Source organism: Canis aureus, chromosome 27 (assembly GCF_053574225.1).
Source record: "Canis aureus isolate CA01 chromosome 27, VMU_Caureus_v.1.0, whole genome shotgun sequence".
NCBI lineage: Eukaryota > Metazoa > Chordata > Mammalia > Carnivora > Canidae > Canis > Canis aureus.
The window spans coordinates 21,741,597-21,760,250 of NC_135637.1; the positions used below are offsets into that span (position 1 = coordinate 21,741,597).

General features: G+C 41.3%; 1 protein-coding gene across 3 annotated transcripts in view; it reads left to right on the forward strand.

Moving 5' to 3' along the window:
* The window catches only part of CORO1C (coronin 1C), a 76,661-nt gene that overhangs the window by 28,060 nt on the left and 29,947 nt on the right, over positions 1–18,654 (forward strand). For all 3 annotated transcript variants that reach the window (XM_077876049.1, XM_077876052.1, XM_077876051.1), the window contains exon 2: positions 423–622. In XM_077876049.1, the coding sequence (XP_077732175.1) occupies positions 428–622 (195 nt within the window). In that variant the 5' untranslated portion in view covers positions 423–427. The remainder of the gene's footprint in view (positions 1–422; positions 623–18,654) is intronic.

Here is an 18,654-nt window from a genome sequence, read left to right on the forward strand (position 1 = left end):
AAGTTCCTTGGCAGACTGAGGAAAAAGCCATAGTATCATAATTTTTGTGGGGGATTTGCTTTAGCTTCAAATTCACCAGATAACTTCACTTTGGAGTTTCCTTATCTATGAAAGAAGAAGGTTGGAGTGAATTGTCTTTCAGCTCCCCCACCCAACCCTGAAAGGCTAATTTTCTTTCATTCTTTGCCTTGATCTTTCTCCTGAAATTAAAACTGATGAGCAGTTTCTGGATCTTGAATTAGGAATTTTTCATTTCTTTGTAATTCTTTCCCTGACGCATTTTGCAGTCTTCTCTGGGTATGTGCTGCTAAAGGAAATTTGGATTTGCCATTTGGCTACTTTTTAGGAGAGTAGACAGAATGCCGTATCATTCTGATTTTTTTCCCCCTTGGATTAATGTACTACTTTTTGCTCTTCCACAGACACAATGAGGCGAGTGGTACGACAGAGCAAGTTTCGGCATGTATTTGGACAAGCAGTGAAAAATGACCAGTGTTATGATGACATCCGGGTTTCTCGAGTGACTTGGGATAGTTCCTTTTGCGCTGTCAATCCCAGATTTGTTGCCATAATCATAGAAGCAAGTGGGGGAGGAGCGTTTCTTGTGCTCCCTTTGCACAAGGTAAGTAAACTGACTTACTATTCTCTTGGTAATCTTGATTTATTTTATAATAGATTGACTTTGGGAATTGACAGTTTACTAAGAATTGTGTGATTATGGAGACCATTAGACTGATGTTACTGAGGTTTAGTTCCACATGCTTCACTAATCACATCAGTTTTTCTCTAACCGAATCATTAAATAAAATGGTGAACTCTGTTCTGGGTGTGCCTTCCCTGGATGAAGAGATTATTATAGCGATGCTATCTATGAGCATGGGCAGGCACAGGCATTTTATGATTGCTTAGTAATCATCCACTTTTCACAAAAGTTTTTCCCAAAAGTGCAATTGTTAAAGTAAACAGGATTTTTTTTTTAAAAAGATTTTATTAGAGAGCACGTGCACTTGTGAGGGGGTTAGGGGAGAGGGAGGGGAAAAAAGAGTCTCAAGTAGACTCCACGCCTAGCTCAGAGCCCTTCACGAGGGGTTGATCTCATGACCCTGAGATCATAACCTGAGCCAAAATCAAAAGTTGGACATTCAACTGACTGAGCCATCCAGGCACCTGAGCAGAGATTTTTAAGTTAATCTTCTTCCTCTTCTCTTCTTCTCCTTCTCCTGTGAAGTCATAAAGACTGAGACTTATTGGTTTTTTGAATGGTAAGTGGAATGAGACCTTAAGAAGATGTCCCCAAACAATGCAGGTTTCAAGTATGGACTAGACTAAATTTCAGCATAGAATCTAAGCAATGCAAATAAGTGGTAGAAATAAAGGATCTTTACTGAAAATTGTTATATGTGATCTTCAACCTTACTGGTCTTCCCAGTCTCCTGACTTTATTCTTCCAGAGAGCTCTCTCCAATATGGGGGAGAACATAGATCTGTGAATTTCTGACTGTTCTTGAATATTGTAGACAAAGCTTAGAATTTGCTTTAACAGGAAATCCCAGGATGGTAGATAAGTGGAGGGTGGGACAGAGGGTATGAAAAGAGAAAGAGTGAGCCTGGAAAGAATCATTTTCTAGTTGGCTTCTAGGAGGAAAAATAAGTTTGGTAGGTCCTGAGCTCTAATGATAAGGGCTCAGTACTGGTGAGGATGCAGGTGTTGGGTCACATTACAGCTGTTTCCACTCTGCTGAGAACATTGGGTCTCCATGTGTCTGAGCCATGTATATTAGGGGTACATCTTGTCATAATGGACCGTGTGATTCTGAAAGTGGTTACAGTAAAGTGAGTTTCTGTCAAAATGTTGTTTCCCATTATATTTTGACTTTTTTCCCTTGGGAAAACTCCCAGTTCCCCTATATTTTACTTCCTCTCGGATGCTCATGACTGACTTATTTTAACATCTGATTTTTACTTCAGTGGCCAGATTGATGTGATATTATACAATAGGACCATCTTACTACAGAAATAGTAGATGGATGCCTTTGGGGAACAAATTTGATAAGTGTTCCCACATACCTTTTTACTGGCAGAGTTGTTGGTTATATTTTAAAGGAGAATCTTTTCATGAAGTCGAAATTTAATTTTCTACTTGGATACTTTTCTTTTAAGATTTTATTAATTTAAGAGAGAGAGAGAGAGAGCACAAGCAGGAGAAGTGGCAGGCAGAGGGAGAGTGAGAGGCAAACTCCCCACCAAGCAAGGAGCCTCATGTGGGTCTTGATCCCAGGACCCCGAGATCATGACCTGAGCCAAAGGCAGATGTTTAACCAACTGAGCCCCTCAGGCGCCCACCTACTCGGATACTTTTATTTCTGTGGAGAAAATGCAGGGACAATAATACATTACAGTATTGTAACTGCTTACCTGATTCTACAGTGGGAGTTTGAATTTAATGTCAATTGCATGTGGTGGGTTTTACGGTGGCCATCTGAGAGGACACCTCAGCTTGTCAACTGAGATCAGGCACTGGAGCACCATGATGTGTTTTGGGAGTTTGAGTTTTTATTCTATAGACTGAGGGATACATTTAAGAATGACTTACTAATTTATTTATTTTGCTTCAAAGCCAGTAAAGCCCCAAATAAACTTTTGAATGGCTAATCTACCTCTGAGTTCAGATAGTTCTCTTCAAGTTCCACATCCACAGAAGGCTCTGTGAATCCATTTTGGTTTTTAAAAACCACAGAAGCTTTGAGTTTCATTTATGTCATTTAAGGGAGACCTGTATGTAGTTCCTGAGCCACCTGGATCTTAAGATTTGGTTTTCACTTGTGTTAGTATTTTGTTCTTTTGCCAGTTGTATAGGAATTAAGGTATAAGAAGTTGCTCTAAAAATTGCCATGTTGGGAAGAAGCGGTAGTTTTTGGAGGAGGTTCTAGGGTCTTTTTTCCCAGACTATAATATGGTCCATGAGGCTTTGCTCCTTAAATATTAATTTATTTTGGGGACGCCTGGGTGGCTTGGTGGTTGGTCATCTGCCTTCGGCTCAAGGTGTGATCCTGGGATCAAGTTCTGCAATGGACTCCCCGCAAGAGTCCTCTCTGAGGGAGACTTCTGCCTGTGTCTCTGCCTCTGTGTGTCTCTCATCAATCAATAAGATATTTTAAAAATATTAATATTTAATGTTAATATTTAAAATATTAATTTATTTTGGAGGAGGTGACATTGGCATAAACTAAGCCCAACCATTAGAAGTACTTAGTGTTAATGAGTTTTATAAGTGATGGGTTCACATGTACTGTGTGGGATTTTTGTGTATTAAAAGTGTCTATATTTTTGCCCTTAGGGTCAGTGTGGCATAGAAGAACATGGGTCTGGGAACTGGGGAGCCTAGTGGGACATGGATATCCTTCCTATATCTTTAGTCTCTTGACAACTTTGAAATAGTTTTATAATGAGGTGCTGCTTTGGTTTAAAGCAAAGAAAAACCAAGTTCCTACATATAATATGAAGTGATGCTTGAAATTAAGATTGCAGGAAATGATACTCTAGGTGTATACTGGGCTCCAGTATGTGTTGATAGCAGTCTGGGATTCCTCTAAACATGAACTGTAGGAGATGGCCATGGTTTTTAATAACCTCTCAGAGACTTCTATTAATGTCTCCCCTGCCCCCTTTTTTTCTGGATACAAATGGGCAGGTGAGTTTTGGTGATGCTTTTGGAGCTCTCTGTACATGTTAATTTTGAATATGCATGTATTGATCTTAAGATACGTTGTGACTCTTCGTTAAAGGTTTCTATTTGCAAACATGGCCTTCTGTGAATTTCTCTTCAAAGCTCCTTAGCGTAAGCAGTAAATTGGGCTCATTATTGCTACTTCATGAGGCTGTGGTTAGATTCTGGGGAAAATTGTGATCTCTATAGACTTAAAAAGGAGAGTAGTAGGGACAAATAAGTTAAAACACATACATAGCAAGAAGCAATCTTAGGAATGAATGTATATTTATTTTAAGTGTATGATTTGTGAGGTTTTCATTAAGGTTTTATTAGGGAAGGTGGGATTGTAGGAGGTCACTGCTAGAGGACTACAGAAAGTACTCAGCTCTGAGGTGGGGTGATTTAGATTAGCACACGTGGTTCAGGATCTCTTTTGTAATGCTCCCATCAAGCTGTGGCATGCCATGCTGTCATGACTTTCAAGGTGTGGCTTAATACATTTTCTTATTATTTGGTCTTTCAGAGGATGAATAATAGCAGTCTTGCAGAACAGAAGTTGGCTTTGTGGTTTTGGCTGTAGGGATTTTTCCCCCCACAATTTCACAACCTGCTGCATATGGAGAGCATACAGATTTTAGCTCCCTGTGGTCAGTGTACCATGTGGGCACGAAGAAGCCTCCCCTCTGTGGAGCAGCTGCACTGGTGATGTGGGATGAGGCATTCCCATCGCTGTCGTGAACCCTGGTGGTTCATACACACCACTGTTTATGGGAAGGTTCATGTATGTGCATGCACATACACACTAAAGCTTCAGGTCACAGTGAACCTGTAAATCCCAACTTAAAACAGAGTGAGAGGAATTTGAATTTTGTGCTCTAGATCTCTTAACATTTACTTGGGTGGAGGATGCACATTGGAGGGCTCCTGTCTTCCCTCATTACTTTCTCCCTTCCTCCCTGGGCTATTTTTACTTCGGGTTATTGGAGTGATGGCTGATTTCATCCTCCCAGTAATGGCCTGTGAGACAGCTCTGCTCTGGGCCAGTGTGGGCTGGGTGTGGCCAGGCCTCTGTTTACTCTTTTGGGTCACTATCTCCTCTTCTTCTAGCTTCTGTGGTATAGTTGTACAGTACCTTCTTGTACACAGTTATGTTTCCCCCATTTGTTTAGGAACTGTTCGTGGGAATATTTCTGACATGGCTTTATGTCTGTGAACTATTTTTTCTTTCTTTTTTTTAAGATTTTATTTATTTATTCATGAGAAACACAGAGAGAAAGAGAGAAAGAGAGAGAGAGGCAGAGACACAGGCAGAGAGGGAGAAGCAGGCTCCATGCAGGGAGCCTGACATGGGACTTGATCCCGGGTCTCCAGGACCAGGCCCTGAGCTGAAGGCGGCACCAAAGTGCTGAGCCACCCAGTCTGCCCTCTTTTCAATTGATCCTGTAGTCTTTGTCAACTAGGGTTTTCTGAAAGAATTCAATCCTACAGAAAATCATTTCAGTAAATATTTTCTTAGTTCTCTCAAGGATGGTACATGCTATGCCTTCTGGATGCATAGGAGAGAAATTAATTCATTACATAGATTTGCTGCCTTAGAATGTTAGGACTTAATTTTCTCATAGAACTGGGTGGATAAGAGCCACTTTTATAGTTTTTTCTGTCATGTTTATTGAAGAAGAAATCTTGATTCATTTCAGTCAGTATTCTAAGTACCTGTTCTTACTGTTCAGTATCCAACTCAGATGTTACCTCTGATTCACTGAGTCAGTGAAAATCATCTTTTGGGTTCCCTTAGCTACTTGTGCATGCTCATGGTACCACAAAATGTGTCATCACATTGCAATTTAATTGTGTTCTTAGCCACTTAACAGATAAGGGGAGGATGATTATAATTATATTGATCTCTAGACATTGACTTGGTTGGAGGATGCAAAACCAGATGGCTGCTTGTATGGTAGCTCTTGATAAAGGTTCTCCAAAATCTGGCCTTACTCCACTGTGGTAGACCTCCAGGGATCCCCACCTCCTTGTATTCATGCTGTAGTTTGGGTCCCTTCCACATTTAATAGTCCTGAACGATGTAACCACTGGGATATGGTGGAATTGATGGAGTGTGACAGCTTTTTTTTTTTTTTTTAAGATTTTATTTATTTATTCATGATAGAGAGAAGCAGAGACACAGGCAGAGGGAGAAGTAGGCTCCACGCAGGGAGCCCAATGTGGGACTTGATCCCGGGACTCCACGATCACACCCTGGGCCGGAAGGCAGATGCTTAACCACTGAGCCACCCAGGTGTCCCTGGAGTGTGACTTCTGAGAGTAGGTCATGAAAGCATGTTGGCTGCCACTTTGTCTCTTTGGGAAGTACCATGTTTTGAGGACACTCGAGCAGTTCTGTGGAGAGGTCTATAGAACTTCCCGCTGTAGTCCATGTTGTCTCTTTGGGAAGCACCATGTTTTGAGGACACTCAAGCAGTTTTGTGGAGAGGTCCACAGGACCTCCTGCTGTAGTCCGTGTCAACCAACCAACCCTGTGATGGAGCTGTCTTGAAAGTGCATCTTGCAGCCCTGGCTGACACATGATTCGTGAGAACCCTGAGCTAGAACCACCCAGATAAGGTACTTTTGAACTCCTGACTCTCAAACTATGAGATAATAAATGATTAGTTTAAGCAGCTAAGTTTTAGGGTAATTATTAAGCAGTACTTGAGAACTGATTCATGTATTCTCAGAATGTAGCACTTGACTCATACTGTTAGGTCACACAATGCATAAATAAATTAGTTACTTACAGTGATCTAAAAGGCCTCTGGTAGTTTTAGGTGCCCTTTCCATATATATCTTAAAATATCTATACAGATATATAAATATATATAGGTATATAACAATGTTAAATAAATCTAAAATGGGGGATCCTTGAGTGGCTTAGCGGTTTAGCACCTGCCTTTGGCCCAGAGTGTGATCCTGGAGTCCCGGGATCGAGTCCCACATCAGGCTCCCTGCATGGAGCCTGCTTCCCCCTCTGCCTGTGTTTCTGCCTCTCTCTCTCTCTCTCTCTCTCTCTCTCTCTCATGAATAAATAAATAAAATCTTAAAAAAAAAATCTAAAATGGATAATTGAGGGATTCTGTACAGTTACAAGAGAAAGTTATATGGCAAGATTTGTTTAACCTATGTTCTATGATACAGTCATATAACCTAAAAAATGTATTATAAGGTCATAGTCACTGTCTTATGTGTAACTTCAAATTATGTTAATGGTTTGGGAAGAAGTGTGGCATGTTAACATTGATGGTGGGACTGAAGGTGATTTTTTTTTTTTCTGAAGGTGATTTTTATTTTCTACTTTATGATTACTGTGCTTTTCTCAAAATGTTTTATAATGAATTTATTACATGTAAAGGTTATTTTTTAAAAAGTATTATCAGTAGTGCTATCAGGGCATGTATAAAGAGCTAATTGTTCTTTAAACTTTAGTGAAGTCTAAAACAGTACTTTAAAAGAAGTCATATTTATTCATTCACATACTCCTTCCTTAGACATTTGAGTACCTGCTCTGTGCCAGGACCTGTGTTGGGTTTTTGCTCTTAAAAAGCTTTGGTAACAGTTGACCTTGATCTCTCTGATAGGGAGCTATGTGTGTACATAAAGTTCTTTTGACACACTGATGAAAGATGTGTTCCAACTGAGGCTCATAAGTCAAGGAAGATATCACAGAGAAGGTTCTATTGGAATTCAGGTTTCTCCTATATGTAGGAGCTAGGGATGAAACAGAAGAGGAGCCCAGCCAATTTGCTAAACTGATGAGTTTGAAGAGGTGCTCTGTTCTCAGGAGAATGGAGAATGAGGTGGGAGCTACATTCCCCCTCAGATACTAGGATCTTTGAGTGTGGAGATGAGTGTTTGGTGAAACTGGTCAAATGGGATGTTTGGAAGGATTAAGAGGGGGTGAAAATAGCTTTTTGGTAGAAACACCTTTTCTTTTGTCCTTTTAGTCCTGTTGCTTCCAGTGTAAATAGTGCAAAATTAGTGTTTTCCTTGATCATTTTATGGAGAAGAACGAGAAAATAAGCAGCACTGTCCTGCATTTTAGGATTATTGTTGTAACTGGATCCACAAAGCATCTTTCCTGTGTCTTCTTCAGGAAAAGGCAATGCTTTCATGTCATCTTCATAAAAATATGACTCCAAAATGACGTCAGAGTGTGCTTGGAGGGTCCCCTTCATAAATGGTCTTAGCTGTTGCATGGGTGGGCTTGCTGTCCTCCCTGTGTTCTGCAGGTGCAGGGATTGAAGCTCAGACTGAGTGATTGCTCGGGGCTGTGGGGTCTTTCATGCATTAGAACCTGGGCCTCTGAGTCTTTATTTGATTTGTACATGTATATTTTTGATTAACATTTTTTCCCCACCTAGTGTGAAAGATTTTTTTGATGGGGAGGGACATATAGAAACTGTGGTCTCATTGATACTTAATCCTTGGCATTCTTTCTCTGGGATTAGAAGGGTTAATAACAAAAAACACTAGGTTGCCAGGGCTTTGGCTCTGTCAGAGAATTATCTTAAGGTTTGGAAGGTACTGGGTCCATACTCTGCCTCAAGGAGACAGCCAGAGTGATGAAATTGCAGCACTTTGCATTATGGAGGGCTCTGCTAAAGCGCCAGGCACCGTGCTGATGAGTGCCTTCTTTTCATGGACTGGTTCAAAAGGAATGGCAGTCTCCCGATGGTGCTTTTCTCTGTGACAACCCCCCCCCCCCCGCCCCCGTGTCACTGCCAGCACCTGCTGGATTTGCATTGGCTGCATCTCCCCCTTACTCCCCTTACTGTACTCTGCTGACAGGCAATTTTCTTTCCCACAAATAGCAGTGCTCCAGTTTGGACAAGGGGAGCGGTGCCAGTAGCCCTTTGTACAGATGTGGGCGTTTGGCACACGGTCGCTTTGGTGTTACGGCAGGGAATTTTATTCATTGCCAGTGTCCTGATGTGTCACGGGATGCCCATTCACCGCCTCCTGAAATAGACGCTGTCTGATGCGCTGAGCACCTTGAACTGTCAATTGTATGGGCCGTGAAAGGCTGCAAGGCAGCGGGGTAGGGGTGGGAGGGATGCAGGGGGACGGCACCAGGTGCAGAACAATGACTTCCAAATTATGTCACGAGCTGCCAGCAGCACGAGCACTGCACGGCCTCATTACCACATGAAGTGCCACAGAAGGGCCCTTTCATTTTCTCCCAGGGACTGTTTTCCACAGTCCTGCCATGGGGGCTTTTAAGGGGGATACCCTGCTCACCCCCAGTTAACAATGAAGCACAAAGTCCTGGCAGAACGAACCTCACAATGTACCCTGGGGCTATTTTTGATTACAGTGAGTGGCTGTGACTCAGAGTGTGCCCTGGCAGATGCCGGCTCCCCCCTCCCCTCTGCACCCTCCTCCCCTGGAGATGAGCAGGCAGCCTGTCCTTTGTACGTTTCCTTGGCCGACTTCTCCTGCCGCTGCAGTTTACTGATATGTCCACAGCAGCCGGCCTGTAGGGCTGACAGGGCTCTGACAGTGGTTTTTACCATATATGGCCATCAGAACTCTGGGGCTGTCAGCTGGCCAGGATAATTTCCTTCCTTTGCTTTGATTGGCTGCTCAGCTCAGAGAATGGTGGGATCTGGGAGTGTGTGGTGAAGGGAAGCCACTGAGTCAAGTGCAAAGAACGTTTAACTCTTTGCTGGTTTTTTGGAGTGTGAGCCTGTGTAGAGTGTGCACAGGCAAGTGCTGCTAGCGGAAGCCCTCACCATGTAAACATTATAACCTAAGTCTGGGAAATCAAAGAAAAGCTTTCCGAACACAGATTACTCTGAAATAGACCCAAGGTTTGATGGGCAAATATCTGCAGTCCTGATTTGTCCAGAAGCCTCCTTTATAACCATATGTAGCAAATTTTCTGTTGCCAAGTTGAATATCTGTATGGTTAGGGTGGGACCTGAGTTGAATCCAGGGTAGGCTGAGCCGGAAGACTGAGTGATGGAGCACGTGTTGGCTTTCTTAGAGGAACAGTGACTTGGGTTTCTGGCTGAGCTTTAAGTCATGAGTAAATGATACACTCTACTGAATTGGGTCTATACTTCCATCCTCCTGCTTGTTTTTTTTTTTTTTTTTTTTTTTTTTTTATTTATGATAGTCACACACAGAGAGAGAGAGAGAGAGGCAGAGACACAGGCAGAGGGAGAAGCAGGCTCCATGCACCGGGAGCCCGACATGGGATTCGATCCCGGATCTCCAGGATCACGCCCTGGGCCAAAGGCAGGCGCCAAACCGCTGTGCCACCCAGGGATCCCCTTCCTGCTTGTTTATAGCTGCTGCAAGATGAGAATGGCCTCTGCCATGGAGCCCAAGGCATTTACCTTTTAAAAAAAGTTATATATTTTTCTGGTTTTCATCTCAACCTGAAGGAGGGTGGATTTTTTTCCTTTTTTTTTTTTTTTTTTTAAGATTTTATTTATTCATGAGAGACACGGAGAGAGAGAGAGAGGCAAAGACATAGGCAGAGGGAGAAGCAGGCTCCATGCAGGCAGCCCGATGTGGGGCTCAATCCTGGGACTCCAGGATCACACCCTGGGCTGAAGGCAGGCACTCAACCACTGAGCCACCCAGGTGTCCCAGATTTTTTTTTTTTCTGAAGCTTGTGTGTAAACCAGTGCAAAGCTCAGACCAAAAAGGTTAGTAGCTCTGGAGCTCTTTGTCATTCACAGGAGGTCCTCAGGGGAGAAATCTACACGGTCATTTGCTGAGTACAAGGGGTTAGGGAACTGATTACTCTCCTTTCTGATTTGAAGTTGAACAATTTGTTTTCATTTCCTATATTTGCACTTAACGTCAGTAGTTACTTTGCTTTTCAGCTTTTGCTTTCGAGTGGAATTTTATTTTGACTAGTTTCTGCCTCACCTTGTGTTCCTAGCTTTTGCTTATTCTCACACCAGAAGTCTATGGAATTATTTGTCTGTAGCGATGAGGTTTTCACTTTATAAATTGTTAAGTTAGGACATAGTGTGTCTCTGCGCACTGTTGCATATTTAGGTGTAGTTGAGCAAGGAAATGTTAACTTCCTCTGTTCTGCTTTCTGATCATGAAGTCCATAGTTTTATAGTCACTTCCCTCAGATTCTTAATGGACTTTTAAAATGGTATTAGACCCAGGTGTTAAAGAGAACCCGTGCTGCCAAGTAATTTGCTTGGCATTTTCTCTGTTGCTGTTCGCTCACAGGCAGGTGAGCCCTGTGCAGAGCTGCACTGCCTCTCCCTGGCAGGCGAGGAGCTGGCTTACTTTACAGTCCTGAGTAACCCAACCTGTGTGTTTTATTCCAGGGTGCCTCCGCTTACCCTCAAGGTGGGTATTTTTGGTTCCTTTAAAGGAAAACCTCCACAGAATGTATTAGTCCTGGGTCAGAAGCGGTCACTCTCGGTGGCCGGCCTGTCCACAAGTCCTGTTGTGTGTGCCTCAGTCTTTCTAGGCTGCTGAAGAAATCCCTGTCATCACTTTGCCCCGGCCCATGATCGCAGACACCAGAGCTGTTCATGTGGCGCAACGGGGCCTGAAGAGATTTCAACAGAGCATATATCCACATAAATAACACTGATACAAGAAAAAGGAAGTTGAAAAAAACTTCGGTAGGCATTCTTTTTGGACTTCTTTGAACTCTACACAGTGTGAATGGAGCCACTATGCTTGGGATGAAAACTTTTCCCTTGCTTCCGAGCACGTTTGACTTACCATTCTCCTTGCCGAGAGTTCAAGAATTTTCAGTGTATTGCTCCAAGGCCAGTTAGGAGTCATTATCAGTGCCTCACTAAAGATCTTTTAAAGTATGGACAGAATGACAAAGTTAGTGAACTTGGGGGATATAAAGTGGTTTTGATCAGCATTTTTTCCTAAAATAAAAGCTTATATAAAGTAAGGATGGACAGTTTGGAAAATCTTGGTCTCTTGTTCCTTGAGTCAGGAGAGGGAGGGACTTTTCAGGCCTTTACATCCGAGGTTGGTGAAGTCAGTCTGGATAATAAGGACAGGGTATAATGATGGATTGTGAAGCGACTGAATAAGATGACTGCAGGTCAGAAGCTGGTTAAGGCTCTGGGACGCTGCTGTGCAGGACTAGATTGGGGGGGGGGGGGCAGCCCTGGTGGTTCAGAGGTTTAGTGCTGCCTTCAGCCCAGGGTGTGATCCTAGAGACCGGGGATCGAGTCCCACGTCAGGCTTCCTGCATGGAGCCTGCTTCCCTCTGCCTGTGTCTCTGCCTCTCTCTCTCTCTCTCTCTCTCTCTCTCTCTGTGTGTCTCTCATGAATAAATAAATAAAAATCTTTTTTAAAAAAAAAAGGACTAGATGAGGGGGACGGTGTGGGCTGTGGTCAGAGGCCGCCCCCCGGAACAGTCTGGGTGTGCATGACTGAACTCTGGGTTGTCAGCTAGAAAGACGTCTTATGTGGAATACTTGGAGCCTCTTAAAGGGGAATACTTTATTTGACTAGTAAAATAAACACATGTCACTTTTTTATACCATGGAAGTTTATTAAGTTGTTGGAAACCTAGGTTATTGTGAAAAAGAGTGAGCCTGCCGAGTAAAGTGCTGTGTGGCTTTAACAAAATGGTACATTTTGAAGGACCCATTAGAGGCTCCCATAAGCCTCAGTTTGGTAGCATCTTCAGCATAATATTGAGCAAGCTAATGTGTGGATTGAACACAGTTATCCTGTGAGGGGTGGTTGTTACATTAAAAAAACAGTCATTCTGAATGATCTTCTATATAATGCAGAAGTCTTATGGGAAGCTTCCCAATGTTGAATTTTGAGAGTTTGAGAGGGTGAAAATGTCTGCAGGCTCATCTGTGATATACCATCATCTCCTTTAAAAACAGTGCAGTGTGGAGCTCCTTTATAGAAGCAAATCTGTAAGAAGACATCTGTATGCTTCTGTTCTTGTATATTTAGAGTTGTTTGATTGCAACGGTACTGCCCTGGGCATATAGGATGAGTGCACTCCCTAAGTATGGATTCCTTTTTGACATGAGATGTGAGAAATAAATAAAATACACTGTGAAATGTAAGTGGGAGAAGTTATGGTTTTCCACCAAAATTGATGGAAGATATCTTTAATAATTAGAAATATGTCATAAGAGTTACATTGAATTATTTATGCCTCAGGAGGAATGTGTTTGTAGGTTTATTTAAAATTACAAACATTCTTTCTTAGAGAACAGCTAGATAATGTATTTACTGGTATTTAAATTTTGATTTTTACTTTCCCCTCCCCAAAAAAGCCTATTGGAGGAAAGTGTTGCCTAACTCTGGGTTTAATTGAGGCATCAGTTTCCAGGAGCTCTGTTGAGTTTTGTGGCTGCTTTGAAATTTTTGAGAACTTTCCTCAAACCCAAAGTAAATGATAGTGCTAGTGTCTAGGTGGTTTTCTGCCACCATAAGGGTTGCTGGCTGGAACATGTCAAAGCCATCAGCCTCAGCTCGGGCCAGCCACATGGAAATTGTGCTGTCACACCTCTCCCCTGTGCCAGCTGTACACACACTTTGGAGGCTGAATTTTCCCTGGGGCTCATGTTGCTGGGCCCCAGGCAGGCCACTGGATCTTTTAGATAATCACAGTCCATAAGCCAGTGCCCTGACCTGTTTCACTAATATTTCACAAGTTTACTAGGCACGGAGCCAGCTCTGTTGGTAACCTTGGTCATTTTGCCACTTGAGGACTTGCTGGCAATTCCCACCACTTAGGAGTTTTAGCTAGAGGGGTACAATAAGAGCTCTCCTGTGACAAGTGGCAGGAACTAATAAGTAATCAATAAAATTTTAAACATTATTCAAAGCAAGGAGCCTAAATGGTGACTGACTATTCTCAGCTAAACTTTTAATTCCATGCTAGAAAAGAAGTGATATTCTAGATGATGAAGCTGAGGTGTGACACATCCTTAATGAGACAGCAACTTGATTTTTTTTAGTAAATGAAATTACTCTATATGTAAACATTGGAAAACTTATAGGTAGAACTTAAATCACCATTTAGTTAAAAAAAAGTTCTTGTAACTCTTTTTTTCTGACCTCAGCATGCACTTATATTTGCTGCTTAGAGGTGCAGGTGAGCTGTACTGTCACCATGACTTGCAATGGATGTCTCTTCTGAGTGGTCCTTCACAAGCCAGTGATTAGACATGGATTCCTTGGTTTATTCACTGCATGATGAATGAGGATGTGTCATGGGTATGAACAAGAAATGCATTTTCATTAGATCCTAGTGCAGAGTGTTTCTGAGAAACACTGCGTCCACATCTTTACCATATAAGGCCAGTATTGTATGGTTTCCTGCAGTTTCCATGTAGTCGAGCTCTCAGCAGTTTATAATTGCCCAGCTCTACCTCTTTAATAACGTATACCCACTGGGTAAAAGATGTGCTTTTCTTTTGATTAATTTTGTTATGGATAAGAAGATACTCGGGTATAAGCCCTTGAAATCAAGGTAGCTGACCCTGGATTGTGTGTGGTGAGCATCCTGTATGTAAAACAGTCCACGCACATTTAAAATGCCAGTTCTTTTCCCATGTCTTCTTTTTTGTTCCTTTATCACTATCAGACATTTAGTCAATTCCCTTTTTGTTCTGCTGAAATTTGATGCTACTTTCCCTGTTTTATTTGGTGTAAGGATTTGTGATGATGTTACCACCAGAGGAAACAGCTGTTGGCAGGATATCATTTTTTATTACCTCTGTTTCTGATGACCAGCTGCCAATAATTCTAACATTACTTTCGTGCCTTTTTCACAACCCGTGGCCTAGTGGGAATTTTCTTTCCCTATGGAAATCTAGTATGGCTGGATGATCAGTGATGTTTTAGAGCTCTGCTTCTTCACTCCATTTCTTTATTTAGAAAATGGGGATAAATAAAGTTGATATATCAAAAAGCAGCTTAGAATGAGGATCTAAAGCTCTTTATACAGTTCCTGGCATGTAATATAAGCACTCTGAAAGTATTAGCTATTTTTTTTAAAGATTTTATTTATTTGTTTGAGAGAGGGAGTGTGCAGGCAGCGGGTGGGATGGGATGGGATGCGTTGGAGCAGAGGGAGAGGGGGGAACAAGCACACTCCACGCTGAGCATGGAGCCTGACTCGAGACTCGATCTCACAATCCTGAGATTGTGACCTAAGCTGAAACCAAGAGTCAGATGCTTAACTGCCACTCAGATACCCCAAGTGTTAGCTATTTTTATTATTACTTATTTTTGATAGGAAGGCAGTGCAGTTGCTCTTTAAGTGATAAATTCCTATGAAAATGTTAGCCTTCTTAGTATATTAATGCTATGGACTTGTCAGCACTGAGCTGAGAATGGAAGCTAGGCTAACTCCTGCTCTCAAATGTCTGACATGACTGAACATTACTGGCCAGTATCTTTAAGCTAGGATTGTATAATTTTCACCTTAAAAAGAAAGTCATTTAGTAAGCTTCTCAGTAGAATTAAGAACAGCTTGTATTAGTACTTCCAGATTGCCCTCAAAATTACTGTATATCTGAGCAAAAGCTCTTCTTAGCCCAGATTGGAAAAAATTATTTTGTGTCCTTAGAAGTTCAGAGTTAAGTGACTGTACTTTGCCATCAAAGCTGCCAGATGTGGTTTGCTGGGGAGAGTGTAAGGATGCAAAGACTCCCGAGATAAAGCACTTCAGATAGAAAAACTTTTTTTCCTTTAGAGTAAAAAATTTTTTAATGTAAAGTTAGTAACAGTACATTTGTCTTGTGTGTATGTGTGAATAACCATATGTTGATGCGTTTCTCAACTTTATATATTTTAATTATTTTTTAAAAATAGGAAGCAAAATAATAGAACACTCATGTACTTACCCACAAGATTAAACAGATGTTAATATTTTTCCCTGTTTATTTCATACCTCCCTTTTTTGAAAAACAATAAAGCATAACAGATGTAGCTGAAATACCCTTCCCTCCTCTTCTCTTTCACCAGAGGTAACCATTTCCTCAAAGTTGGGATGTGTACTTTTATCACGTGTGTATCTATCTACGCATAGGTTATAATATTATATGTGTTAAACCTCTACTTAAGTGATGTTTGTTTCCATACTTAGGACACTTAAATTGCTTCTGCTTTTTTCACTATTCCCTGTGGTGCCTCAGTTAATATATTTTCTGTGTAAAATATGGGAGCCTTGCTCTTCCACAGACTACCCAGAGGCGGTATTGCTCAGGGGTGGGCATCCCCACCTGACCTTTCTGGATCGCTCTCAAAAAGTATGGTAGCAGGAGAAACTCCTATGCCTGGTGTTTTTGAGGTCCTCTTTCCTGACATCCTTTGCAGCACTTGTATTTCAACTTCCAAACTTTTGCCAGTTTTAATAGTTGTGAAGTGTTACCTCACTATTTTAATCTGTAGTCCCTGATTACCAGTGAGACCAGTAGCTTTTCTTACATCTCTAGGGTGTTTGAGTTTCTTTCCCTGTGAGTTCCGTGCTCGTACCATTTGTCATTATTCTGTGTAGGTTGTTTGTTGACTTTGTCTAGTATGGATGTTGCATATGTGTTTTTCTGTCTGCAACTTGTCTTTCCACTCTGCTGCTTTTTTTTTTTTTTTTTTTTTTTTTTGAGAACAACCCACACTGCTGAGTTTGTTGTTGTTGAGGGAGGTTTGCATCAATATTTATGTCATACAGGCTTCAGTTTCCCTTTCTTATATTGTCCTCTGTGTGAGGGTGGTACATTCCGTATGTAATGAATTCAGTGGTGCTCTTCTTTCTGTTCTCTGGGAAGTTTTATCTGAGATGATCTCTTCCTTGAGTGTTTGGTAAAACTCTGGTAAAACCATCTGGGCCTAGTGACTTTTGGTGTTAACATGATTGACTGATAGGGAGGTGGGTAATATGTGGACTTTTGTTACTGGTTCTTTTATGGTTATGGGTCTATTCAGGTTTTTTATTTATTTTTTATATCTTTTACCTTTTAAAAAAAAAGATTTATTTGATAGCACGAGAACACAAGCAGGGGGAATGGCAGTGGGGAGAGGGAGAAGCAGGATCCCTGCTGAGTGGGGAGCCTGTTGATGCGGGGCTCAGTCCCAGCATTCTGGGATCATGACCTGAGCTGAGAGCAGATGCTTAACCAACTGAGCTGCCCAGGTACCCCAGGTTTTTTATTTATTGAAAAAGTTTTGGTATGCTATCTTTTTTTCCTGGGAGATTGCCAGTTCAATCTGGGATGTTCAAATTTATTATCAGATGTTATTCCCAGTATTGTCATATCATGTAAGTTTACACCATAAGTTATGTCCCCTTTAAAATTCCTGGTATTTGCGCTTTCTCTCTTTTCTAAATCTATTGTATTGTGTCAGTTTGGCTTATTATTTATTTTTGTTAGTTTCTTTTTTTTTTAATAATAAATTTATTTTTTATTGGTGTTCAATTTGCCAACATACAGAATAACACCCAGTGCTCATCCCGTCAAGTGCCCCCCTCAGTGCCCGTCACCCATTCACCCCCACCCCCCTTTTTGTTAGTTTCTTCTTGTAATTTTACATTCTGTGGGTGTGCTCTGTATGTTCTAACTTCTCATATTACATGCTTAGCTCCTTAATTTTTGGACTTTTTGTATAATCATGTAAGGCTACTGATTTTCCATTGGAGGTCTGTTGTAGCTCTGTCCCACAAATTCTGAAACATCATGTGTTTATCAGTTTTAGCCTTTTCTATTGGCCATTATAATTTTTTGTGTGAATTATTTGGTAAAGTAAAAAAAATTTTCAGGTGCCTTGGTAATATGGGGTTTATATATTTTTCTATTAATTTTTTAATTGAATTGCATTGTACTCTGAACATGGGCTACAGGATATTGATTCCTTGGTATTTTGTGAGATTTGCTTTGTGGTATCCTAATTGGTCATCTTAAAAAGGTAATGTTTAATGTGTGCTTGGAAAAAAAGTTAATTTTTGAAATATTGGCTCCAAGGCTGGATTGGCCCATTAGATCAAGCTTGTTACTTGCTAGAGTCTTCTATATTCATGCTAATTTTTGTCTGTTTGCTTGAGAGTCTTTGTTAACATCTCTTAAGATTATGGCTCTGTCCTTTTCTCTTCCTAGTTCTGTCAGATTTCACTATAATTATTTTTAATCTATGTAGTTAGAGGAGTTAGAGTTCATAGAACCCATAGCATCCCAATGAATTGTTTAAATGTTACGTAGTGACATTAACCTTTAATAATGCATTGCATCTTAAAGTTGGTTTGTTCTAGCCAGCTGGCTGTTACATATTTTTGTTTCCTCCTTTAGTGACCTTTTTATTTTTTAATTTAGTTGCTTTATTATTTCTTAAACATGACTTGTAGCTGATTTTAATCTAATCTGAGACATGCCTTTCACTGCTGGATTTAATGTTCATATTATAATTTTGTATTCTGTATATCATATTATTATAAAATGGACACCTGTGAGTTCCGCTACCACCTGCTTCAGCAGTGGAATATTACCGGGTGGCAGGCAGTAGCTTCAGGGCTGGGTTACTCACATGGTTTCTGTGTAGTTGCAGGGAGGGAGATAGGGAAAACCAGCTGGCTAGGTGCTCTGTAGCAGTTACCTCTTTAAAGAAAGCTGTGATCAGGGATATGATAGAGTGGATCCCAGCAGTTGCTTAATTTAGGGTACCATTTATTGATCCCTTCAGGTGCTGGGAAAGTACCAAGTCCCCTACTTTGATTGTCTTCAGTTAATCCTCACATGAGCTCTTATAGAAGGAGTTGTAACATTCTCATTTTACAGATGAGGAAATGAGGTTGGGAGATGAAGTCATTTGGCCAGGGCCTCAGAGCTGGAAAAGGATGGAGCTACGACGCCAGCCCAGGCAGTCTGCTTCCCAGCCCCTTGTGCTTTGCTGCCTGTAAATGACCTGTCTGTATGGCCCTC